This window comes from Clupea harengus, chromosome 1, assembly GCF_900700415.2.
Source record: "Clupea harengus chromosome 1, Ch_v2.0.2, whole genome shotgun sequence".
Classification (NCBI taxonomy): Eukaryota; Metazoa; Chordata; class Actinopteri; order Clupeiformes; family Clupeidae; genus Clupea; species Clupea harengus.
In genome coordinates this window covers 5,348,210-5,375,709 of record NC_045152.1, presented here as the reverse complement: position 1 = coordinate 5,375,709, position 27,500 = coordinate 5,348,210, and the positions used below count along the sequence as shown (strand labels likewise).

At 42.0% G+C, this 27,500-nt stretch overlaps 1 protein-coding gene across 11 annotated transcripts in view; it reads right to left on the bottom strand.

Annotated features, from left to right (window-relative positions):
* si:dkeyp-72e1.9 (syntaxin-binding protein 4) overlaps nt 1–26,233 on the bottom strand; it is a 49,103-nt gene extending 22,870 nt beyond the window's left edge. For 4 of the 11 annotated variants that reach the window (XM_031565438.1, XM_031565450.1, XM_031565449.1 and 1 more), the window contains exons 1-5: nt 13,951–18,756; nt 11,791–11,864; nt 6,463–6,558; nt 3,485–3,554; nt 3,267–3,341 (exon numbers count right to left, since the gene is read on the bottom strand). In XM_031565438.1, the coding sequence (XP_031421298.1) occupies nt 3,267–3,341; nt 3,485–3,554; nt 6,463–6,558; nt 11,791–11,864; nt 13,951–14,030 (395 nt within the window). In that variant the 5' untranslated portion in view covers nt 14,031–18,756. The other 7 variants (XM_031565453.1, XM_031565454.2, XM_031565451.2 and 4 more) reach the window with 7 other exon arrangements.
* Nucleotides 26,234–27,500: the final 1,267 nt, after the last annotated feature.

Genomic DNA, 27,500 nt, shown 5'->3' with positions numbered 1-27,500 from the left:
GGACAACCATACTGGCTTTAACTATTTTTGTTTTGTTTTAAACACATTTTAAACACAAACAGGCACAGTTTGTCCAAAATTGCAGTTTCACCGCACTAGCCGACTTTATGTTAGAAAACATACTCTCAGATTGTAACATGTGATCTTCCACATTTAGATATACCAGCATAGTATATTGAATACTGAATATTTTTAACAATTACATATCTGTCACAAAATCTACAACTGTATTAAATCTCTCTCTAATCCCATCTGTCATTGTTTGGTTTATGGAGTGTATAAAGGCCCTTCTTCACCAGTTGGCCGTTAGAGAGAGCAGCCCTAAAACATGTGTGTGATCCCTCTTGTCCTGTTGTACATGTTTACTCCTTCACTGTCCCCGACCTCCAGCGGACACACCTCTGACAGGCAGAAGTAGGTCAGCAGAAACGCCCTGCCTCCCTTCTAGCTCAGACAACCTGTCATCTTTAACATCAGCTAAAATCACTTGCTGTGTGTGCGTGTGTGTGCGTGCGTGTGTGTGCGTGCGTGTGTGTGCGTGCTTGCCTGTCTTTTGGATGTCCACTTCCATGACTGTCCTTGTGTATGTTCACTTTTCAATGCAATTTCAATTTGACTTTTCTAGCTTTTCATTTTACTGATCCCCAAAAGAGAAGACACAGTTTTGACTTGCATGTGTGTCTAAAGCATACATACACCTACATGTATGTATACATACGGCTCAAGCGGCAGCATCCTTTGTTTGTTTGTTTGTTTGTTTTGTTGTGCTTTGTTTACGTTTGTACAAGTGTGAGTGCTTGTGTGCTCTTCTTAAGTCCATCTGAGGACAGCAGAGTAAACACCGAAGTGGGCACCAGGCCAGAGAAAGCCCATCTCCTCACCACACCATTACGGCCTCGAGGAGGATCACGTGCTGAGCCCAGGATGGGTAAGCTGTGGTGGGGCTGGTGTAGGGAGGGAGGGACGCCCACGTTCTACGTTTTACGCTGAGGATATAATCCCCCCCTGACACACTCATCATCGCTTCCTCCTTTACCTTACCATCCCCCATGCTCCTTCAGGATCAGCTAAGAATTGGTTAAAGGCACAGTCTGCGATTCTGGCGAAAAGTTGTTGATATTTGACCTCAACGGACAATCAAATGACACCCCCTCCATCCCGTGCTCCTGAAGCAACGTGTTGTATGGTTCCGCCTGGGCCACATTGCTTTTCCCCATTTACAGAGCCAGGACTGTGTACAAACACCTGGGATTTTTACAGCTAAACAGCCGTGAGGAAAAAATTGCTGAATTTGACAAAAAGTGCACAGTATGGGAGCCGTGGACTGCACCTTTAAGGCAAAGTGTACAAAAATAAAGCCGTGGACTGCACCTTTAATAAAGCTATAACACCCTTTATTATATACAGACATGTATAGGGTGACTAGCATTGACTAGCATGGGATTAGCATTCCCTTCCATTACAATGGTAAACACTAAGCCTGTTCTGCTTACGGTTTCTTCCTGATTAACAGGGAGTTTTTCCTTGCCCCTGTTGCCATGGTGATTGCTCTGAGGGGCTTCAGACCCTGGGCTCTGTAAATCGCCTTGAGACAATCTTGTTGTTTTGGCACTATATAAATACAAAGCCAGCTCATCAGCACATAAGTAAATTGATCATGGCCATTGACACTTCAACCAGCACTCAGTTCTTGAGTACAAAATTAAGAACCAATAACCTCAGCTATAAATGCCATATGACTGATCTGGTTTGTAGACATAAATATATTGCTAATTTTCCCCTGTTATTTGACAATCAACCTCTGTGGAATGTTTGAAAAAGTTGTATTCTGTTTGGTGAAATGCTCACTAGCTACTGAGAGTAAAGAAATTACTTGTTTGCCAGCGCAATTTAGCTCCAGCCTGAGATCGGCAGGGGGGGGGCTGGCTAGCTAAAGGGTAGCTGCTCTAATGGAGAGAGTGTGCCATGCCCTTTGCTCCAGCTCCTGCTCTTAACCCCTGTGGCTCCCATCTCATGGACCCGTGGGTCACCTGACGTTTGTTTTCCTGTCCCAACTAGGTACTCATACTCTCATCTGGTAGGTTTGTGTAGATCACAAACAGTGGTGGGGGTCAGAGGGGTCAGCCATGTAGGGTGCACTGATACACTAGATGATCCAGTAATGGTTTCACACCCAGTGATTATGATATGATTGTGATAGTGTGTGATTACCCATTTTAAGTTGATTTGGGTTTTATAAATAAGCACCACTAAAACCACTGGAAATGCTAAATATAACAGAGTGCAAGCGGTTTGGCCAACAGCCCTGCAAGCTGCACAGGATGTAGCACATGTCTAGACGATTTTGCCTATTAATATACTCTGTCCTGACAATGGCCTAGTAACACTGGCCAAGCATTAGTATGGCCTCAGTGTGAGGGCTTGTGGTAAGCCAAAGCTAATTATGTCTCCAGATCTCCCTATTAAAGCATCGGCTTGTGTGTGCTGTTTGTGCTTATATACAGGTTATAGTCACATGATAAACCTGGATATATCAAATCTTGTCCCAATGGATGTCATCTTGCCATCTTCTTGGGACTTGAAAAAAAAACCTTTAACAATTTTTTGCCCTATTTTTTCTGTTCGTCGTGAAATCCTGTTGCTTGTTGTTTGTTTTGCTGGTTTGCTTGTTTCATGTTTTTTCTTTATGTTTTCGTGTGTGTGTGTGTGTGTGTGTGTGTGTAAGAATGCGTGCTGATACACTGTATCTACAGTATCTGAAGCCTGTCAGTGTTGTTGCGCTACAAGTTAAAACCACTTTGCCAATGGATGTTCCACTGGTTCTATTTTTTTTCCATTGATGCTTTTTTCAGCAAAAAAAACCCCAAAAACTAAAAAAGGGGCGGAAGGCAGGAGAGGATGGGGAAGGCCTAGCGGGCCATGAGGCTCTACTGTCCAAAACCAGCACGGGGCTGCCAGCTCCCCTCTGAAGCGCGCGCCAACTAGCTCCTGTGCAACTGCCAGCACCCAGTCAGATCTAGTTTATGAACAAAATTATTAATTTTCGCTTTAAATTATTCATGGCCACCAAACTAAGACGAGGGGCGAGGCTCAGTCACTTGAAAGGACAGAACCCCAACAGGTCATAAATCAAGCATCAAGCGAACTGGAGTATTTAGGGGCGGACAGGGAATAGGAAGGGAAAACAAGGTAATTGGGAGATTTGTGTGTTTAGTTGTGTTATATTCCTCTCTGTTTTTAACATCTGCCGTTCACTGGCAGCTCACCTGGCATCGTCATCCCTTGCGATTAGAAGGCGCATGTGATTGGTTGAAGACGCTGATCTGAGAACGTCTACCGCCCTGCAGGAAAAGCAAAAATCGTGAATCGAGTGAAACAGCATTATGTCCTCAAGAGAAATGAAGTTCAGTCAAACACAGTGAATGGGTGTGACTAATCCAGTCAAGCACAGTGAATTGGTGTGACTAGGTTACTGGTTGGTTACCTTTCACTGGTGACTCCTATCAAAGTCTCTCCGTTCACCTCCAGGATCTGGTCTCCTGCTTGTAAGTTCCCTGGAAAGATGGCAAATGGAGGGATCAGACCAATTAAAAATCATACTTTGATACTTTCATTTGATACTTTCATGATACGTTCTGTGGACAACTATTTTTGTATTGGAAAATAATTGGAAAATAAATTTCTTCAGAGAAAATTCTAGTTATCCACCAATTATCCCAAAAGCTGCCAGATTTGATGAGGCAGCTGTCATGGCCGCCTGTGACCTCTATGACCTCTGAATCATCCCATATACTAAATGTCCACCACTGATGACATCACTGTGAACAAATTGATGAGTCCAATGTACATACTTCCAGTGCTTTAGCAGTAAAATGATATGTGACATTTTAAATCCAACAAATGCTTTAAATTATGCCTGAAAAGTTGGATCAATGTCTGATAACTATCATTATTACAATCACTCGAGAAGACCTGAAGCATTCAGCGATGAAACTGACATTCGTCTTGAGAGGAGCTAGGAAGTCATGTATCTGATGAGCTGTTAATAGAATCAAGTTGAGTGGCATATTGACCCACTCCGAAAGATTTCCTCCAGGCTCACTGGTGGCAGTCTCCTCAAACAACCTGTCCTACTTCCAGGGAGGATCTGAATGTGGGTCAGAACAGCCTTTGTTTTATTGATGTGTTTCTTAAGGGGAAGGAGCGATGGTTCGGCACTTCTTCGGCGGCAGAGGTATAAGTTCAAGGAATGGTGGCCAACAGAAGAAAAAAATGATTTAGTTCATGTCAGATTTAGACATTTCTCGGATATTTGTAAATTTATGTCTAAACAGATTTTTGGACTGCATTTCTCCCTACCTCATTTGTTTTATCAAGGTCACAGCCAGATTACAAGCACGACCAGTTGACGTTTATTTGGTCTCTGGCTGTTGGTGGACAGGTCTGGGTTAGGTTGGAAGGTTTTTTTTAGATTCAGACTCAACAACGGATGCCGTAGGTCAGGTGAGGCTCTCACAGACGGCTTCTCATGTATGTTCATATCATACTCCAAAAAAAACTTCAGGTGTAATTAATTATTTACAGTTACACATAACTAATTTGGTGGTATGCAATGCATTTGAGCAATGCAAAAAAAAATTGTGATATGTCGGATACATTATTTAACACAAATGTATGTGTTTCATAATGCTGGATAATGACATTCTGAATCGAAATAATTTTTTTATTGCTGATCAGTTCGTAGACATACAGGATACTTCAGAAAAGTGAATTTTTGTCCTCATATCAGGCAGTAGCTTTAATTAAGCACTGTACGATAGTCTGGATCATTAACTAATTGAAGTTCCAGCATCAAAGTAACATTTTTCCATAAAGACCCTCACTACAGCTGCCCCCTCGGCCTTCATTCTTGTAAGGAAGGTCGGCCCAGTTTCGCCAACGAGTCTTTTATAGACAATTTCATTTTTGCTTTCTTTGGCCATTGCTTTCTCCAAAATGTGAACATCGCTGCATACATTTGACATTCTCAAGCCATCTCACCCCATCATACATCTTAATAGACCATTGTTCTTCATCGCTGTTCAAGATCATTATCGTCCTTTCATTATCGGCCATATTGCAGTTTTATTCTGTTCCTCATTAAACGTTTGATCACACACTCACCAAAGGCTACAGCGCTGACCCAGGGCTGAGGACAGGGTGATGAACATAAGAACATTTACATACAGCACTCTGACTAACTATTTCATCCAAAGTGACTCCCAGTAAAACGACATGACTCTATTTATTCACGGAAGCAAATGAGCAAAATAGCACTGGTGGAATCAAGTTCAACTGGATAAGCTGCCAGTACATGGTTAAGCATTATAGTGCAAGACATGTATTCTATAATGTGTAATGTGTATTATGTAAAAACCCTAGAAACACCCATATGTATACAGTGTGCTAACTGCTGACATTACATAGCTGCAAATCTACGTATCGTTACGTAGATCTATTAATTTACTGTATACGCAACCCAGTCCAGTCATCGTGACAGTCAGTGCGTTTCCATGATGGTAATGCCTAAGTGAAGGGACGTTGCAGTGCAGTGGTACGAGTGTTTACCGAGCACACGGAGTGGGAAAGAGCCACTAATTCCCGGCATGCAGAGGCTTTAGCAGCACTACACAGAGCACTCTCCTGCACGTGAGCGACTTAAGACTTAAGTGTAGGCGAGCATAGTGGGACACTAATGGGCAAACTGTTGCTAAGAGACCGAACGGGTGTGACTGGGGAACATAAACACTTATTACACACAGGGCTGATGCTCTGAGAAAGTGAGAGAGAGAAAAAATTTGAGAAAATGAGAGAGAGAGAGAAAATGAGAGAGAGAGAGAGAGAAAATGAGAGAGAGAGAGAGAGAGAGATGTGGCATCAGAAGAGAACAGGGTTTTGGATGAACAGCAAGACGCACTAATGAGAGTTCGTAAGTGATTTACAGAAACTAAGATTGAGACTTCAATTCCTCCCTTAAAGCCCAAAACCCAAATACATCTGAAGTGCACACAGTAGGATGTCCCACGCACTCTCTAAATGTGACTTTTTAAACCAAGGTGATGTCCCAGATTTCAGATGCTTTGATTGATAATAATGGGATTGCTGCTCATCATTAGTGAAAGCCTTCCAAAACCATGTGGATCAAGGCAATTGAATTAAATGACAGCGGCAGCTCAAAAGATTTATTTGGACTAATCAGTTGGGCGCAAGGTCTGCCATCCCTAAGAATGGCTTGGTTGAAGCCCTGAGTGGCAAATTACACCTGCGTCCTTACATCGAGCATATTTGAAATAGGAGGCATTTTAGGAAACACTGCTTCATCCTCCATGAAGAATACAATACCTTTTGAAACATCTACTATTTGTTAATGAATTATTTAAAAAAATAAATGCATCAAATAATAAATAAATGAATAAATCTTACCATCAATTGAAGCAAGGCCACCTGGTAAAATCCTTTTGACGTAGACTCCAAACTCCTCCCCAGTCATTTCCTTTACTCCTCCAATGACTTTGATCCCTGTGAGAGAGGAATGGTGTGTTCAAGAGGAAATGTAACGCTTTCTTTGGGGGTAGCATATATTTTTCATTTCCTTATATTTCTTTTTAAAAGATACAGTATGTTCAGAATATTTATGTATTCTATGCAGGTTTTTCTACCTTCAGGAAAGGGCTGTACAATAAAACCTTAAATATCATGAAAAATTGTGATGATAAATCCATGATAATTTCAGTTTCAATAGACCACTTTGCCTTTCACATGCTTTAGGATGTGTGTGTGTGTGTGTGTGTGTGTGTGTGTGTGTGTGTCCACCAACATCCTTTCCTCAGGATGTGCGAGTGTGTGTGTCCACCAATATCCTTTCCTTGGGATGTGTGTGTGTTAGTTATTTAGCTTTATAACAAGTTACCAACGTAAACTGACTCATGGAAAAAAGACATCAGGTAAAATATTAACTCTGTTCCTTTTTCTTTTTTATTAACGATTCATTTTCTTTACAACTTCAATAACAACACGTTGAAATTTCATCTGTAATAAAAAGTCTTCACCTCCGGACATGTAGTGCGATAGTGTAGCGCACTGTTGTAATGTCGTAAAATGGTGCATACACGACTCACATCTACGTTTGACTCACATCGGGCAGGGACAGATGGGCTGGATTGCCACTGGATTTTAACAGGTCTCATACTACCAAGTTCCAACTGAGGAGTTTAAGCATGTCCAGCACATGTGGAGTTGCGACCTCCAGAAGCTTAAAATAGAGGGGGTGGGTGCGTCACCAGGGAAGTTTGGCTGCTTGGATCTGAGCATAAAATCCTTAGGCCAAGTGTGACTCTTAAGGTCAAGCTATACCTGACTGGCAGACAAGCTTAGTAGTAGGGCCTACGGGGCCCCATGAAGGCCAAAAACCAGTAGATAATCCTACATCAACTCTGTAGCATTGCCACTGAGTATTCCGAATACAGTCTCTACGTCAGACCTGGGCAAAGTGCGGCCCAAGGGCAATTTGCGGCCCGTTGGCTGTCCCTGTGCGGCCCGCGGAGGTCAATTGTAAATTAGGAATCAAACGTAAAACCTGTACTTATTATACGGCTCTTCAGAATGTTCCAAAAAGTTCCTTTGATTTGAATGGGCCATCCCAACGTTCGCAGGTCTGTAATTTCTTTATATTCACTGCTGCGAAAAATGTATGACTGCTGTCATTGGCAACGGGTTTTGTGCTTATAATTCACATCTTTCATATCATTCCGCAACGCAAGTAGTCCGGTCATTTAACGTAACTGAAAGTCATTGAAACTTGAAGTCAGAAGGTGGGTTGCTTCGCATTTGCGTGAAGAACTAAAACGGCAACAAAATCATTAAAAAGAGGTATTTTGGAGAAATGTCTTCTATTGTTTTGGCAAGTAACCATATAATAAGCGGGATATTTTTTTATTCCCGTAGGCCTACATTCGTGCGTGTGTGCGTCACTGCGACCATTTGCGCTGATACAAATTGATATTACTATTAATTTGTATACTATTGCATTGCAAGCTTGCTCTCATGTGTGTGTGTGTGCCATGTGTATTGATCGTCTGGGAACACCTTTAATACTGCAAAAACATGCTCATTTTCAAAATCGTTTTGGTGAATGTTGATTAAATGTTGATTAAATAATGTTGCCGTTTTTACTATGCCTGCACCAATTTTTTTTGATAGCCTAAATGTAACATCTACTCTTACCAGTAGCAGTTAATCAAAACCATACAATGTAATGTTTTTTTTATAAAGAGATACAACTTATATTGAGCAGAATTGAGTTCAGCCTATTGGTCCGGCCCTCCACAACAGTCCCACTATCTCATGTGGCCCCTTGGGGAAATGAATTGCCCACCCCTGCTCTACGTCATAAAGACTACTCAGGAGCAGATTAAATTAGTATTACTACGTAAAACTACTACTACTACTACTACTACTACTACTACTAATGGTAGAGAAATACTTGCTTGGTAGGGGCACAGCAGCCTAGTTAAACTAAATTGGATTACAATTGAGTTAGGGGGCAGGCAAGGTGAGAACAGGAGGTACTGGGTGTCCTGTACTTTGAGCACTGACGTCCCAGTAGGAGCAAGGGCGAGGCTGAACCCCAACCTCCAGCTTTGGGCAGAATCCCCCGTGGTGTGCCTTGCACGTTCCACACACTATTGACTGGTAGGTGAGATACTAATTAGACCCTAGACAGCTTACAGGCTCAGTGTCCCACGGCACAGAGCTTTCAGCGAGTGAGGATTTCAGCGTGGTCAGGGGTCAACATCTAAGTAACGCTCTTAGTCGGCCTTTAGGTCGATAGAGGGCCACCCATGTTGTGAGGGGACAACAGATTGGTTGGTGGGGTCAAGGTCTTATTCTGTCTTCCTGTCTTCAACCCTTTAAGACAGTGGTTCCAAGAGTATGGGGTGAGAAATAAGACAGTGGTTCCCAGAGTATGGGATAAGAAATAAATAAGTAGCCTAGTATACAAATAAGATGTGTGTGAACACCTTATGCAGAATAATGTAAGATATTTTGAAAGGCCATCCTGCTTTAGGATGGTTATATAGGACTGAGGCAAGAACATGTGCCACCATATGACTGCAAAAGCTGCAGATCTCCCTGGTAACGAGGCGGCCCTATCCCTGTGTATCTGCGCCCTACACTGACTGCAGGCCTAGTTTCACACTCATGCTCCGATTAGCCTCTCTAGTCGTGTTTGTCTGGATGTGTGTGTATGTGTGTGTGTGTGTGTGTCTGTTCAACTGTATGTGTGTTCAAATGTGAGTGTGTGTGTGTGTGTGCGTGTGTGTGTGTCTGTTCAACTGTGAGTGTGTGTGTGTGTGTGTGTGTCTGTGTCTGTTTAACTGTATGTGTGTTCAACTGTGAGTGTGTGTGCACACGCAACTGGGGTCTTTGATGTTGTTACACGGCCTGGATGTCCACAGAAGCTGGTGGATGATGCTCCAGCCCAGGCAACCATTCGCCTCAACACACACACACGCTTTCATAACGAACATCTGAACCGCGAGAGGAGAGGACTGGGTTGAATCTTTGACAACTCTATGGGTTATTATTAATGTTAGTGCTCTGAAAAAAAACTCCTAGTCCAGCTGGCAGCCAGCCTGTTCTGTGCATGTCTTTCAGTTTGTTGTAGTGTGAAAAATGTACCACACAGACAATATGTTACTGCTAACCGTGTAAAGGCCATAGACTGCATTTTAACAAAACTCACTTCAAATGCTCTGCATAGGCTAAATATAGCTGGTACAGTTTGCATAGAGGAATCTTTTAGCATTGCTCTCTGCTGAAGGGGCTCTCTGAAGAATGGTAAGTCTAGCCTACCATTTGTCTGGTCTTATCATAGACCATGGCATCATAGACAGTGTGTAACAGAACTTATGGACAAAAGTAACTCATTTCATAGACAAAAGTAACTGTAAACCTGATCAAATAACTTTGATATTGACTGTTTTTCATCTGGGGTTGAGCTTTATTTTGTTGCTGATGCATGGGTGAAAGGATGCATAGAAATAGGCACCTTTTTCCACATAGAATTTTTCTATAAATCCTGATAACCTGGTAACAGTGACAGATACATAGGCACATTTCATCCCCGTTTATGCAGCTTTTTTTGTGCATTGCAATCTTTATAAGTGAGGCCCCTTGTTTTTTTTTTGGCAAGAAGATCCTTTAATGTCAGGAAATTGTATGTGTAGAAGTAGTTCTATGTAGAACCTACAGCACTTCAGGGATCCCACAATCAAATCTATTTTCAACATGAGGAACCCCTTGCTGGCTTGACGTCTTCACGGCCTTAAGCTTATTTTTTAAGGTTAATTCACAGTCCAGACAACAGTTGCTCAAGAAATCTGCTGATATAATATATTTTTGTGTCTGCTGTGGGGTTCATAGACCATGTCACCTTCCCTCCCAGATGTACCATGCAGCTGTTGGTGCTTGTTATCAAGAGGTCAGAGAGATTATGCGTTCTGCTCTGAGACGGTTGTTGATGCCACAGGAGTGTAAATGCCCACAAGCTTCCCAGCCGTCTGCCAACCTCTTCAAATTCTGTCAAGCGTCACTTGTCTGTTTCCAGTGCATTGGCCTTGAGAGCCTATTTCTTGCCCTCACACAGTGTCTTTTTTTGAGCAGAAATATGAACAGCCCAGCATTCTGGATGTGCTCATACATAGCTGCAAATCACACCGACAACAATAATCGAAATTTAAGAGGAAGCCTATTTATCCCCCCTCCCCGAATGCAATGTGCCATCCCTTAAACCTTGCATTCTCTGCACACATAGCAACAACTTTTTTTTTCCCTCCACCAAAAATATCTTCCGCAGCTGGGGTGTGCTTCAGTAATACAACGAATTGTTGAGTGTGCAACTGCGACTGTAAGGAGGACAGGTTTAAGGAGCTTAGTGCTGTCCCTGAATGGCGTTTTGATGTATTGTGTTACTAGAGATGAGGCAGAGGTGTACACTGACAAAGAGTGTGAGTGTGTGAGTGTGTGTGTGTGTGTGTGTGTGTGTGTGTGTGAGAGAGAGAGAGAGAGAGAGAAAAGCAAGAATGAGGGGGAGATAGAGACAGAGAGAGAGAGAGAGAGAACACAGAGAATGTGAGAAAAAATAACTGTCATCATTTTGGCTCAGGGTTGAATTCTACCCCACTGCTCAGCAACAAGGCAAAACATCAGCCCATATAAAAGCTTGAAGCCTCCTTACCCCTGCCCCCCACCCCACCCCACCCCACCCCACCCCACACCACACCGACTCCCCTACACCCCATCTCTGCTGTTGGGCACCCCAGTGTTACACACTCTTTGTCCTCTTTAATATCTCTCTCTCTCTCTCTCTCTCTCTCACACTCTCTCTCACACTCTCTCTCTCTCTGCAATGACATATCTAACAGTTTTTCCATTTTTTCTCAATTTTTTTTCTCTAATTTGGCCTCCCTTTGAATGTGAGTTCAGAGCGTGCTTGACGAGCAGCAGGCCCAGTGTCAGAATGCTTCAGGATTCGCACAACAGCATCCAGCATGTTCAGGCTGCCCCAGCTTATGGGAGTACAGTGCAAAAATAACATGGGCAACGTGTAAAATAAATAAGCTGTTTGGAATCAGATATGATCTGCCTGGACATTTGACAGTTTGAAAAGGTGCAGTGGAGTTAGAGCAGTGATGTGGGAGTCGGGGGGGAGCCATGTCAGCCAACGCAAACACGCGACGATGCACTTACCTAATCCATTCTCACAGTCTGTGAATTCCATGGAATGAACAGCCCGGTCGGCGCCGTACGGACCCATGAGTGTCCTGTAAGAGCAGGAAAAAGGGGGAAAGGGAGAGAAATGTTATAATTACTAGCATTGTTTTGTGTTTAAATGTACCAATCCTGGAGGATGCTGAGAGGAGACCCTCACGAGTAGCCCCACTCTGTGAAGCATTTACAATGACTAGATATTTTCAGACTCTAGTCGTTGAGTGGAGGAAGAGGATGAGGATATTAAAGGGATGTGAAATATAAAAGAATTGGAGATTGGTTTTCACGGACACTTTGGATGTGCAATTACAACACTACCTTTGTGTTCCTCTCCTCTTGGTGACGAGTAGTTCAAGGATTTCCATGAGTTAAGAGTAGAGACTTCAAAGTGACGAAGAGCTATTTTTTCCAATGAACCACACTTTCTCTCCTCTGGTCTTTAATATGTGGCTTATGAATAAAAACAGGAATTATGGAGAGGCACTCATGAGAAGGTGAACTGTATCATTAGCCCCTCGATTCTTCCCGCGGCCGCCACCTTAATGCCGAACAGCACAACATCATAGCCTGTAACAACAACACCACCACGCGAAAATGGATATAATCAGCTTGATGTGTGTTTAATTATCGCAGTATTTCTTGTCTTAGAGCCTAAACGAATGCAAGTGTAGTTGTCCCACTAATTACAGAAGCCAATCTGCACCACATCACTGAAGCAGAGATGGAGAACCCTGCTGCGCTTGTGGTCTTCTCAGGCTATGAGACCAACGCACTGCATGTTCCCACCCTTGAGCAATCAGCATTCATTTTGCAGGGCAAGTGTCCTGCAGTAGACAGACCATTAAAAGGCTGCCTAGTCCTTGATAAACACCCTTGTAATGCCATGTTGTTTCTTTTCTGTCTCAGTGAGATAGTGATGGTCACACAATAACAGCAGAGCAAAAACACAAACAAACTATAAGCTAGCTGGTTTAAGGTTTAACATAGAGTATTGACTTTTTCAGGTCAAGGTAACTCAAAACATCATTCATCATTTTCAAAAATGCATTCCAATTTCATTATTTCATAACCACACCTTGTCAAACTACAATTACTTACCAGTGTTGGGTTTTTGGTTTCCTAAAATACACTTTTAGTGTTTTTGTACATACGTGTAAATGCTGTCATTTTCATGCACAAACTATGGAAATTCAATTGTGCACAGCACACATATGTGCAATGATGATAATTGAAGACTTCTGTTGTAATCTGTCATCACCAAATGGTGCATATGTCCACAGAGAAAGCCATTTCGACAGCCCACAGCCCCTGAGCTTTTGATTTTTTTTTTTTTTTTTTAATCAGTGACTTCCGCTGATCTAGGTGTCAGGGATGGCTATTAGGATGATGTTACATAATAACAATACATTTAAAGGTTCAAAAGGGCAAGAAGGGGATTCACCATCACTCATGAACATAATGAACACAACACAAATGATTATCAGCTGTCCTCTTAATGGCAGGCCATGCTATTTAAAAAAAAAAAAATACTTCAAGAAGGAAGTAAACACAGTGATTTCATGAAAAATGCACTGAAATACACACAAATGTGCCAGAGATGGAACTGCACACCGAGTCCTCATTTGGAATCATGGAAACACTGTACTTTGTTCTCCTGCATTGCCAGATTTGAAATGAATAGCAAAACTGTTACACGCCCCTCTTATAATCTGAGTGAAAGGCTGAAATGAATACTATCATATTTCGTTGGGCTGCCATGGCACGTGCACCTGCAAGAAGGCTGTGTACAAAGCAAAGCCAATCTCTCGTGTGGCCACGGAGAGCTCCCAAGCAACAGCGCGAAACCAAAATTGTACTGAAACATACCAAAACTTCACTTTCTTGTCACGGTGTTGTGTTTTTCAAAGCTTCAAATAATGTATCTGGATAGCAAAACACCTTAGTCCTTTCAAATGTACAAAATGGTGTTTTGCTCATATCATTACATCTCCCAGCGGTCGCACAGTATGTCCTCTCGCGCAAAGCAGCCTATGCACTCAACCCATGCACGGGAACAGCTTAGCGCTCTTTTAGTCAACAGCCCGTTAAGAAAAACAAACTTAACAACGTCCCAGAACATTGTGAAATTCATTTACCTACTGATCATGACAGCTCCTTTGTACATCACCGAGAATGTGGGCATTTTGAGGTTTTTTCTTATCGACGGCATATAAGAGCATTCTCCGGTGCCTCACCACCGCGCAGACGTCCTCTCCACCGCGAGCCACATGATCCTCTATTACAGTTCTCTAATTCCACGCACAGTTAACAGATCATCCCAAACATCACTAACTTTGCAGTCAGATTAAATCTTATGCAATATGGCCACAACTGGGGGACAAAATGTTTCCTTAAATGTCTTTTAAACTAAACTCTTCTCATTAATTTCGGGGAAATTAAATTGCTGTCTTTTTGGAAGCCTTACAAGCGCCTGCTTTCCACCCACTGAAGATAGCGGTTCCAAAACAACGCGCCAAATTCTTCGTAAGCTCCCCGTTGATATTACGTGCTCTAAGTGCCTGAATTCAAATACAAACCACACCAAAACCGTTATGAATTGTTAATGAAAATAGATATTTGCATTTGAAAAAAAATTAAAAACGTTATATGATAGTAGTGCCAATCTTATGTTAATCTTTACACAAAATACTTATAATCAAACCAAAGCAAACAGAATAAAGCTCAATAAATGTATGAGAGACTATATCAAAAGTAAAGGAAACATACAATGCATTTCAAAGTAATGTTACTATGCTGCAATTCCTGTTATTTAAAAAACATACAAAACGCATACAAATATATTATATCAATTCAAATCATTATCTTTTATATGTTCTGTGAGATTGCAGAGAATAATAAAAAAGAAACGAACATTACTTACATTTTATTTCACTAGGTGTTTCTTGAATAGAAATGAAACTGAGCAGGTAGTTTCAACATTGATATGACAACTACAATACGTCCCAAACACAGAAACCCATACTTTAGGCCATGTAATATATTTTAAAACATTTGTAATCCTAAAGGCCATTTGCTGTTACTAACTTTAGCCCACTAACAATGAGAATGATTATCTGCAGCATTAAGCTACATCGCAACAGACAGCTTTACATCCCTCCATCAAAGTTAGATGTTATATAATACCCGGATTACAATATGACCAGAGCTTTATTTATATCTATATGGTTTTCTGCATGTCCCTCGAATCCGAGTGTAACTTTTCCTCAAACTTTACCACAGCAGACACCAGCACAGGTGTTTTTCTAGCGTGTTTACTATGTCTGGGAGCATAAAAGCAAGCAGGCCTGCCACTTTACTATCAGTACAGAACAGCGCTTTGCCTTGCGGTGAGCGGTGTTACACTGCGACGACACCTGTTATGAAAGATTACTGTCATTTGTTGCCAAAGCTGGGACTGTTCCTCTTCCCAGTGTCCCACATACAGCTGGACTGACACTTCTGCTTAAGCACGCTGTCAACAGCCAAGGCGTCATTCTCATTTAAGTGGACGCATGACTTATGACTAAGTCTCTGTGCTCCATGTGAGCATGTTCTGCTGCCCCAGCTCGTGTCCCCTGGGCGTCTTCACCGTGGGCAGGGCTGTAGAAGGGATAAGGGGCGCTAGGAGGCTAGGGCAGTGGAGACACGGGCAGCCACTGGCAAGAGACTGGAACTGCAATCCAAAACATAGTCTTGAATACATCTTTAGAAAACAATATAGACAGTCTGTGTACAATACAGTAGATTTTAAGTTTTTTTTTTTTGGTTAATGTTCTTCAAAAGCTACACCCTTTTGTATCAAAGAAAAATAAGCCAGAAATCCCATTGTGTGATCCAACATATTGGAAAACTTCAATGACTCAAGAATTGTAAATACAAATAAAATAACCAAAACAAATGTCTAACATTGTCTGAAGTAGGATACTGATTATAATGATACCCTCATTATTAAAAAACACATGAACATATTCTAATCTTAAAGGCACACCATAAAAGACCTATACATCCTGAAACTGAAAGAGCATCCCTGCAACACCACCATAGATGGAATTCCTCAGAAGCATACAGATAAAATATACAGTGCATTCAGCCCCCTTTACCTTTCTAATTAGAAAGAAAAAACTGACATCACAGCGCCACAAGCGTTCAGACCCTTTATTCAGTACTTTGTTGAAGCACCTTTAGCAGCGATTACAGCCTCGAGCCTCTTGGGTATAACGTGAAAGCTTTGCACACCTGGACTTGGGGATTTTCTGTCATTCTTCTCTGCAGATCCTCTCAAGCCCTGTCAGGTTGGATGGGAACCGTCAGTGGACAGCCATTTTCAGGCCTCTTCAGAGATGTTCGATTGGGTTCAAAGTCAGGGCTCTGGCTGCGCCACTCAAGGGTCCCACAAGGACATTCACAGAGTTGTCTTGGCTGTGTGCTTAGGGTCATTTTCTTGTTGGAAGATGAACCTACAGTCCAGTCTGAGGTCCTGAGTGCTCTGGACTTTGCCCTCTGAAATCTGCTCCAGTCAGTTTTTCCCTGAACCCTGACCAGTGCCCCAGTCCCTGTCGCTGCAAAGCACCGACAGCGTGATGCTGCCAGCACCGTGCGTCACCGTGGGTTAGGTATTAGGCAGGCAATGAGCAGTACCTGGTTTCCTCCGGATATGATGCTTAGAATTTAAGCCAAACAGTTCAATCTTGGTTTCATCAGACCAGAGAATCTTGTTTCCTCATTGTCAGTCCTTTAGGTGCTTTTTTTCAAACTCCAACCGGGTTTTCCTGTGTCCTTCACTGAGAAGACACTGCCATAAATCCCAGATCAGTGGAGTGTTGCAGTGATGGTTGTCCTTCTGGAAGTTTCCCCCCAATCTCCACACAGGATCTCTGGAGCTCAGCCAGAGTGACCTTCAGGTTCTTGGTCACCTCTCTTACGGAGGGCCTTCCCCACCGACTGCTCAGTTCGGGATGGATGGCCACCTCTAGGAAGAGTCCTGGTTGTTCCAAACTTGTTGTTCCATTTAAGAATTATGGAGGTCACTGTGCTCTTGGGAACCTTCAATGCCGCAGATATTCTATTGTAGCTTTCCCCAGATCTGTGCCTAGACACAATCCTGTCTCTGAGCCCTGCAGGTAGTTCCTTTGACCTCATGGCTTGGCTTTTAATCTGATATGCATTGTCAACTGTAAGACCTTATATAGACCTATGTGTGCCTGGCTACACAGGTGTGAGACCTTATATAGACAGGTGTGTGCCTGGCAACACAGGTGTGTGTAGATTTACCACAGGTGGACTTCAAGAAAGGTTTCTCAAAGATGATCAAGAGAAATGGGAGGCACTTGAGCTACATTTCAATAGTCATAGCAAAGGGGGTAAATACTTATGACGATGTGATTTTTCAGTTTTTCCTTTTTAATACATTTGCAGAAATGCTAAAATTCTGTTTTCACCTTGTCATTATGGGAATTGAGTGAAGACTGATGAGGGCAAAAAGCTGTAACATCACTAAATGTGAAAAAAAGGGGGTGTGAATACTTTCATATGAAGCAGCACAAGCAGTTCTATGCTTGTCCTAATGATTAGGATGGGTATTGGCAAGGTAACCATCATAAGGGAAAAGCATAGCCTTTATGTTTAACTGTTTCTGCTGTGAGGGCATACTTCAAATGTGTCTGACTGATCACACAGTTGAGTTGAGATGGGTTATGTGGGTAGGTTTATTCTTGGGTTTTATTATCACACCTTTCTCTCTATTATCCGCCTCTATCTGTACGTTTTTATCTTTGTCTCTTTTTCTTTTGCTGCCCTTTCAAACATCCTATTAATCTCTCTCTCTCTCTTTCTCTCTCTCCTCCTCTATCTTTAATCCACCTCTAGTCATGGTTGTAGAGGTGTAAGTGGCATTTTGATACTTCCTCCTGTGATACATTATCAGTATATAAACATCGTCAGTCAATATTTCCTAAAACTTAAAGATACTCAGATTTATAAAAGACTCGTTCACATTTGTAGGGTATGCACACCCTCAATTCCAGCTGCACTGATTGGCTGGGTTGAATTGCACACTAAAATATTTCATAAACAGTGCACTATGATCTACCTCCTTTTTCTCAGAGTTGCCAACTTTCTCACAGTTGTTGTGAAGTGCCTGATGCTAAATCCTAGCATGGAAAAGATTGCCAAAAGAGTGCTGTGAGGACATGAGCCAGTTTACCCAGATTCATTTAGCCAGGTACATTTTCCTTGGCAGCCCTGATTCAAGCCAATGCAACCTTTACTACCCAAGTTACCAAAGGGGCCAAAAAACATGATGTAGCCATAATACAAACATAATGTAGATTATGTAATTTTGACACATGTACAGAATTATACATTTACATTAAAAACTAAATTTGTTGCCATTTATTTATTATTTATTTATTTATCTTGCTATCATGTTTAGATGACAGGCAACAGACATATTTGAAAACATGCAAAGTGAACTCAGCTGGAATTACGTAGCTGGCTAGCTGGCAAAATGCACATTGTATATAAAGGGTTGTACCTTTAATGTGTTTCCTACGACGAGAGTAATTGGACAAGTCTTGAGTTTTGTGTCTTAATTTTGCTTTTGTATTGCTCTGGTTAAATTATACCAGTCTTAGTCTCTTTGTTGAATGTAAACAAGTTATAATTTGTCAAAATGATCTGTTATTTTTCCAGCGCATCTCAGTTAATTTCATGAAGCCTCCAGCACAAACAGTATGTGAATGCTATGCTTTACAGAAGGCATATTGTGCCTTCAGTTAACACAAATGTCATGATATATTTCACAACCATAATCTATTTTTCATCAAAAGTATTGCCTATTCCACAATGCTGTCATAACTCTGGGCAACTCACTGGCACACTACTGCATCCCTGGTTACTTTGTGATTCCCACCCTGGCTCTGCTGAGAGGCGTCCTTTGTAGTGAGGCTGGGAGGAATATGAAAGCGGGCTCAGAAAAGAACAGTCCGGAATGCTTTCCTTTGCGGGGGAAGCTCTGCATAGGAGAGTACTATAAACATCATGCATTTCAAAGCGCAGGGCAATACAACCGGTGCAACAATAAAGTATTATATTGTTCTGACAATGCAAGAACCATTCTTAGAATGAGAGGAAAAAGGTTGAATGTACGCAGGAGATACTTAGCTTTTTTGACTGACTCACACACACACGCACACACACACACACACACACACACACACACACACACACACACACACACACACCCGTGCACGCAAAAGATGTACTGTACGCAGGCGTTATTTAGCATTTTTGACTGCTTCAAGCCAAACCCTGACTTTAATCCTATGCAAATCCAACCCTTCCTAAACTTCACTGGCCAGTCCCTCTCCCCTCACACAGACACACATGCTCACACACACATACAAACACACCCCCACACGCGCATGCTTACAAACACACACACACACACACACACACACACACACACACACACACACACACACACACACACACACACACACACACACTTACACACACAGAACCACTCACTCTCTCCATGCCCCAAAACCTCTTCGTCACAGCATGACAAGCCAAAGCTCTACAACTAGATTAATGGTTCTCCCTAAAAAGGTAGTGCAGTTCCGTTCTGACATCCTGTGCGGCCTGTGCAAAACCGATTAGGAAATATAGAGTAATTTACAGGGTTGACAGGTCTGTACGTAAACTGAATCCTTACTACTCTCTTATACACACAAACACATATTAACACACAGGCACACTGTGTCATCATGGCATGTTAAAACTAGAGTGAAATTCCTCTTTCAACCACATTTTATACATTATAAAATCTCGTAAACTTCTTTCAAACCTCTTTTTTTCTCACAAGATAACACAGCACAACACAACAAAACACAACACATCACAACACAACACAACACATCACAACACAACACAACACAACACAACACAACAAAACACAACACAACACGCAGCACGCAGCACGTAGCACGTGTTTGATTGATGACAGGTCTGCCAGCCCATGTCTTTAGGCTGGGGGGAAAAACACACACTGAAGCGGACTGGACCGCTGTGCACGGTGCTGTTTGTCAAACTCTGTCAGTCAGCCTATTTCAACCGCCATCCATCATCAGGGTGCAGGCATGGTGACGGACTGACCATTGACTAATGAAAACAGACTGCGTGGCTACATCAGCATATTCACACTGATTTAATGCTCTGTCCATGCAGACCAGCGTCTCCCTGTGTGTGTGTGTGCCTGTTGTATGTTGTATAGGTTTCTTCATTGCCGTAGCAAATGGATGTGCTGTATATTTTGGCATGTACAGCCTATAGCAGACTGCAGGTGTTTTGAAGCAGGCTGGTTCAAACATCTAATATATCACTCATGGGAAAGAGGTGCAACAGTTTTAATCCATCAAAAGTCTGTTTACTGTAGTGCCTTTCACCAGCAAGGTCAACATGCATAAATATAGAAATATATATTTAAACCAATACTCTGTGGACACCCAGGCATTGTTTTTCGGGAAAAACAAAAAACTGGGATTATGTGAATCTAACAAAGAAATTATTGCATGATGGAGATGCATAAAGAGACACACTCACACACAGAAGCATAGCCAGGGACATAGAGACTCATCCTTTTTTTCTTCCAGCAGCCATGGCAACTACCCCATTGAATCAGAACTTTAATCACCAAATCTGCACAGTGGGTTGTTATCAGATTATAGGATAATCCAGTCCACATTGAAAAATCACAACAGCAAAGTCTGTGACAGGACTGTGCCACGTAGCAATTGCTTTGCCAGGCCGCTTCCATTTTTCCCTCCCGAAACACAGAGAGCCCCAACCATCCCATATATACACACACACACACACACACACACACACACACACACACACACACACACACACACACACACACACACACACACACACACACACACACACACACACACACACACACACACACACACACACACACACACACACACACACACACACACTGCCCTCCCCAGGATCTAAGCCCGACTCCAGAAGACTGCAGTGGGGGTTTGGTCTAGGAGATGTGCTCAGCTATCATCCCTGGCCACCCACTGCTGTTCAAATGGGTTAATCTGGCTCCATGGGCGCTATCAATATGACCTGTTTACAGCATTCAGGAGTATTATGGATGAAGGGCTGCCCCCTAAAGGAGAAATTAGGAAATGCGGACTGCGGTGGGTTGGTGAGTGATGGGACAGGCAGGTGAACAGACATCAGTGAATATCAACTCAAAAAAACTCAAAAAGATTACAAAAAAGATATCAGAGGGCTTGTAGCATGGCCCTCTCAGACCACTTGCCCAAGATCAAGATTAGTTCCAGGTTTTCTTTTTAAATGACACAGGCACGTCATGAAAAATGCAGGACTGAGCTAAATGTCTCCCATGGGGAGGAGGACTTACCTCTATGAATTCATTACACAACCTTACTAGAGCTGGTCGATAGCGTAGTACTATCACCAGGGTAAGCGCCTGCTTTTGGCAATGTATTATCAAGGAATGTTGTTTCAGGAGTCCAAATATAGAGAGAAATCAAATTAACAGTATTTTGATGGTGGGCAATTACACATATTGTTGATCAATGTTGTATTAGGATGTTATAGGGCAAACACGAATATACATGGATTTAGATTAATTTACTCTTTATTGATTTCACACTGAGGATTGCGGTCCTCCGAGCAGTATGGGTTCATTAGTATACATGGGTCACTGGCAACCAATCAGTCTCTGAGAAATATCAATAACACAACACCAATAGCGCTATCAGACGCCCCTGTGGACAAGAAAACCAGCTTGCTAGCTAAGCAAGAATCTCCCATTAGGGGGGTTCAGAGATAACATGGGATTCATGAGGTAGAGATGTCAGCCTGTCAGCAGCTGAACACCCTTGAGGGCATGAAATGGACAGATAATCAACAGAAATGAAGTAATTCTTAGTGAATCAATGCCTGCACCTGAGAGGCAATGAGAGCCGAGAGCACAACAAAGAGTGGACGTGCGTTGCTTTTTAACTGGCTGTCGGTAGGAAGTATTAAAAATGCACTCTCAGCTCGGGCATGAGCATATGATCACATTAGGGGCCGAACACTTTTCAGTGAGAGACATTTTTTTTTGGTGACACCAAGGGTTCATTTATGATCCTCCAAACTACTGTGCACACACACATACACACATACACACACACACACACACACACACACACACACACACACACACACACACACACACACACACGCTCACGCAGAGTCTACTCCACACACACACACAAACATACAGGTAGAGTCTACTTATACTTATTTTATTAAAAAGAGTATATATTTATTCACACAGTGGAACAGTCAATTTATACTCTGTATATGTATTACTATAGAAGGGTCTATTTCTATTTCTATTTATTACTATATGTATATTATATTATTCTTTTGTCTTTTGCACTCATACTGACTGAGAGATCCGCACAAGAACTCCAATGCCCTTGTACATATGTACCTGAGCAAATGGCAAATCAAGTCTTGAGTCTTGAATGTAAGGCCATCCATCTAACAGGGCACTGTATCCCCACATTGCCTCCTTCGCTGCGTCCAGGCTGCGGCAGATACGCATACAGCTGATCTCCCTGCGTTTGCACTGAACAGCACAGAGCGCATCATCGCAAACAACGGTGTGTGCTATAAAAAGCCACACCATGACAGTAATCCAGCAGTGGGATACATTATCAGATAGAATTCCCCCAACCACCACTTCATCAAAACACAATGAGGCGGGATGACCTCCACACGCAACTTTCGTGAGTCCACTGCACGCTGCCCTCTAGCCTGACACATAGCCATTTTGAAGACAGGGGATTTTCATCACTAAAACGCTCCCAAAATCAGAGGATTGATCTATGTTGAGGACATGGAAATATAACCTTAAATGGGACATGACTCTAGAGCCTTGGGAAGCAAGATGTGGCACACAACTAATCCTGTCCAATTATGAGCTTACTCTTCAGATCATCCAGGAGGTCAGCTTTGAGGGGAAATGGCTGAATTATAATTATGTTGGATGTTACATGACAGCGAAATCCACACTGCGCCATAAACAAGGTCAAGATGCAAAGCCTCACAACGCTCAGTGCAAAATATTTTGTTGACTATTTTGTTTGTTAACTAAAAACTAAGCGGGAGGTCTGGTGGCGCTATCGTTGTTGTGATCTTTCATTTCTGAAAGGGATTCGTGATGCGTTGTTGATGATTTCTGAATCCAAATATCTCTTTCCAGCAGGATCCACTGCAGTTGATACGGATGAAGTGGAATGTAACTGTATCGAATGGAGAATGACTGAGGACTCAAGAAAAAAAAATGTGAATTTTGTGACATTACTGTTTTGGCCCATGACTGCATTTTGGATCTAATCAATCAATCACCGAGGATTTCAGAGATCAGTGTTCACTGAAGCGTTCTGATGGCATTAGGACAGACTACCGTAAAATCAATTATTTTTAATGATCAAAGTTGCCATAAGTTGCACTTTTCCAATCATGTCAAGCTTCTAGAATGCAAACACAATTGAATTGTGAAGGTTTTATCTTATACTCATTGGTCCGGTGAAATTGATCACCTCATATTGAGAAGTTGATACGCTTATGGATAAAAAAGATGAGGTAATTTTGAGGAATTATGTACTGTTTATAAGAAATTATGTGTTTATTAATAAATATAGCATAGACTTATATGTATGTCTATGGCTGAATCCAAATCAGGCAAGATTGTACTTTACGTAATGTAAAACCACAAGTGGTTCTAATGTCTATTTATCGGTTGTTATATTTTCATCTATCCTCATTGTTATGCCAAAATATCTATTACTTCAGCAAATGTTGTGATGAATGTTGCATCATGACATCATGAAAAGTTAAATAGTCTCATAAGTCGTTTTGTCTATTAGTGACCTTCTGCAACATCCACGTGTGTTGCAGTGTGTCGCTTGTGCGAATAAAGTCTGACAATTATTGTTATTATACATGATAAGATGAATAAAACCAAAGGTACAAATATTCTTCAGTGTAATTCTGATGGTATTTACATGACATGCATACATCTGGTAAGAACCTTTAAATGATATTACAAGGACACCTGAGAAAATACTGTACATGAATATTCAAGCCCGCTGGATAGTAACTTGTTGAGAATCAATCCAAACCCCAAATTGGGGAAGCTGTTATGAAATCAGCCAAAATGCATTTAGACTAAAGGCAACCCATACGTCTCCAATGCAGAAGCTGAATGTCTGTAAATGTCAGAAGCAACAGCTCCGTGCACTGGCTTTGGGTTCCTCTATGAAGGAGTTAGGTCAGGTAAGTGGGGTTGAAATAACGGAGCACACAGTAAAAGAGGTCATACCTGCTCTCCATTCTGGACCGGATGAGGTTATGGCTTTTACTCCGAATGAAGACTGCCAAGTCAGTGACCCATGCACATCCTTATGCCCTCTGCATAGCTATTAGGCGTGCTTTAGAACGAGATGGCACTCTCAGCACCATCAGCCTGGCAGCCCCATCTCGTGCCTATCCTGGCACAAAATACGGTAACTTCAAATGTGGGCGTTGGGGTGGTGCAGGGAGGGGGAGGGGGAGGGGGGGGGGGGGAGTGACAGGGCTGAATTGAGGGCTTACATAATTTGGCGTTACCTCTGACGTCCTTTTAAGCAGGCTCCTCTCTGACCCTTTCCCCATTGTCCACACAGGTGTTTGTAATCGAAGCACTAAATTTAGCAAGTCACTGGGCAGACTCTTCATGGGGGGCCCATAGGTGTTAAGTTTTCATCCCACAGAAAGGTTCTGTCATACTGGATTACCCTCAGTGACTAACTTAACGCTGTCCTGTTCTGCATGTGAGGTGCAAGTGGAACCATTGAATTCTTGTACCTATTCTAAATATAGTCTATATATAGAATATAGACTTTTTTTTTTTTACCAGTATATACTTTTAATTATGTGATTATAGCTTTCCTGTAGACAGATGTTCAGATCACAGCTGTTTCCTCCTGAAATAGCATGTGTATTTCCATATATACAAATTAAACATACCTTTAAACAATTATCAATCCATTAATTCGTTCATCCATTGTTAATCCATTCAAAATAAACTGAAGATAAAAATGGCTACTGACAGAACCAGCATCGTCTCGCCAATGCTTCTGTGTTAATGTTAACAACATCAAAAATGTGTATTGAGAGCGCATTATGGTTGAAACTTTGTAATCAACAAAAGTTTGTCGTCGATCTGAAAGGTGAACATCCACTGTATATATTTTTTGATAATGTTTCGAATTTCAAACTAGTAAAGAACATGTGCCGTAACAGGTCAACCGAGTCACTGCATGCAAACGCACCCTCTAGATTTCACGTGTGCCTATTGCTTGCGGTAAACTCTGCATCGGCAATGTTTTTCTCGCAGCCCGTGCGCGCTCTTCTCGTGTTTCGAACAAAAATAAGGATTCTAATCCACTCTTACCTAAAATACTCTAAACTATTGATAAAACATGTTGATGAAGACGTGTATTACTCTATAAAACAACGGAATCGAACTATAAACTCTAAGTGAATGACATATTTTCGGGTGGCAAAATTCAAGTTACAAGTCTGAAATAACAGCAACACAAACCGGAAAAAGTTTTTGCTTGGAAACTTAATTTAAAAGCTATGACTTTTCAAATGTGTTAAAATCAATGACTTACCAGTAAATAAGCGATAGTCCATCAAAACGCTCGAGTGCCTTTCCAAAGGGATTCAGAATGGACATCGCATTCACAACCAAAGAAGTGCTGAAATACCTCAGTTCCAACGACACGATGTGGATGTCACAGAATTATTATCCAGAGTAATTTCTCATTCTCGTTACTCAGCGTTGCATGTCTTGTCAGTGATGAGCCGCGTCCCTCGCGGAGTACCGGATGTGTCAGCGTTCATTCAACATCAAATCAGCGGCACTGCAGTGGCAAGGCTGGAGAGAGAGTCGCTCCGTTACCGCCGGTTCCCTAATCTGACGGACACGTGTTTTTTGTGCTGACCAGGCCGTCTGTTAAACAAATGTGAGTCTTGCCTCGTAGCGTAGTCACATCATTTTGACTTCTACTTCACAGTAGAGCTCTATGTGCAGACACTGGCAAAAGGATGCTGTGTCTGCGAAACAGACGGATGACCAACTAAAGTTCGTCCGGGTCCAGTGCAGTCTAGCAGGGCGCCGTCTGGGTCAGGAATCCACCTGCCGCTCAGATTAAGATGCTGGTAGTTCCTACCTTAAGGTTTAAGATGTACACTTAAGTGAGCTCTCTAATGTCCTAAGTGGTAACCACCAACGGGCTATGTTAAGATAATGTGCAACTGTATTATGCAACCCTAGCCAACAGGTTCGGTTGAGAGTGACTGTGGAAAGGTTGCCAAAAAAGTCAGCATTTCATTGGTTTAGGCAATTCCCACATATTGGAAAACATACACATGAGGTGCTACACTTGCAGATGGCTGCTGCACTTGCCCTTCACGAATCCCTGTCAGTTTGCAAACTGAAGGCTAAGCTGGTCAAGCCAATAGATAGGCCTACTTATTTAGTGTGTATATATATATATCCCTTGGTGTTTTTGTGTTTAATAGCATTAATAGCAATAGCAAGTTAGAAGGAGAGTTAGAACGCTATAACCGCAAAACGACTACACAATAAGGCCTTGGGGCATGCATTCGCGTCAAAGTAAACCGGTATTTTTTCCGGCTCTAACAGGCTCATAATGTAATTATAAGTGTCTGACTGCATGTTAAGGATCCCTACATAGATATGTGTCTGTTGACCTCATTAACTGTAAAGAAACTAGAACATTATTGTGTATACAGCCATTTTTTACAGAAACTGAAACTTCAATACAGAAAGTGTAGAAACAGTCATTTTCTACAGTTTTTTAAAAGACAAAAATAATTAGGGCTATAAATTGCAACATGAAAAAAACATTCACGCACACTACCTACATATAGCCTACAATACAGTAGCCTAACTGTAATAACACTAGGCCTATTACATTTAAAGAACATTAGCCTACTAAAATCATGTATTGTATCCACGCTTTACATGAATTTGACAATGTATTCAGCATTAACCGACAGTAGCCTGAACCCAATAATGACCCGCTCATTTACACGAAGTGAGGGATCGCATCAGCGGGTTCCCACTTGATTGGCTCTCTTCCAGTCACCTTAGCTAGATGCAACGGTAACCTTTACTCTCAAGGCAACAGTAGGCTAAAGCCTCTCCTGCTTATGTTCCCTGTCCACCTCTGCTGCTTGTGCGGGACAGAACATGTTGTGTCCTCAAAGCCAGTATTTTTTTAATGTGCGATCTTAAGACGCTGTGTTTATCATTTGTATGATTACCCCTGAATACCCTAGAACGCCTGTAGTCCTCATTGAGCATAGTTAAGTCTAAGATATCTTAGAGGTCTGAGCTCCCAAGTGTAGGATCTAGGCCCCGTATCCTAATCTTATTCATGAGGTAAAAAGCTAAATTGATCCGCGATTAACACCACAATACTTTGACATTTAGCTGTCAAAGTAGCCTACGTCACACATTTAATGCTATGTCG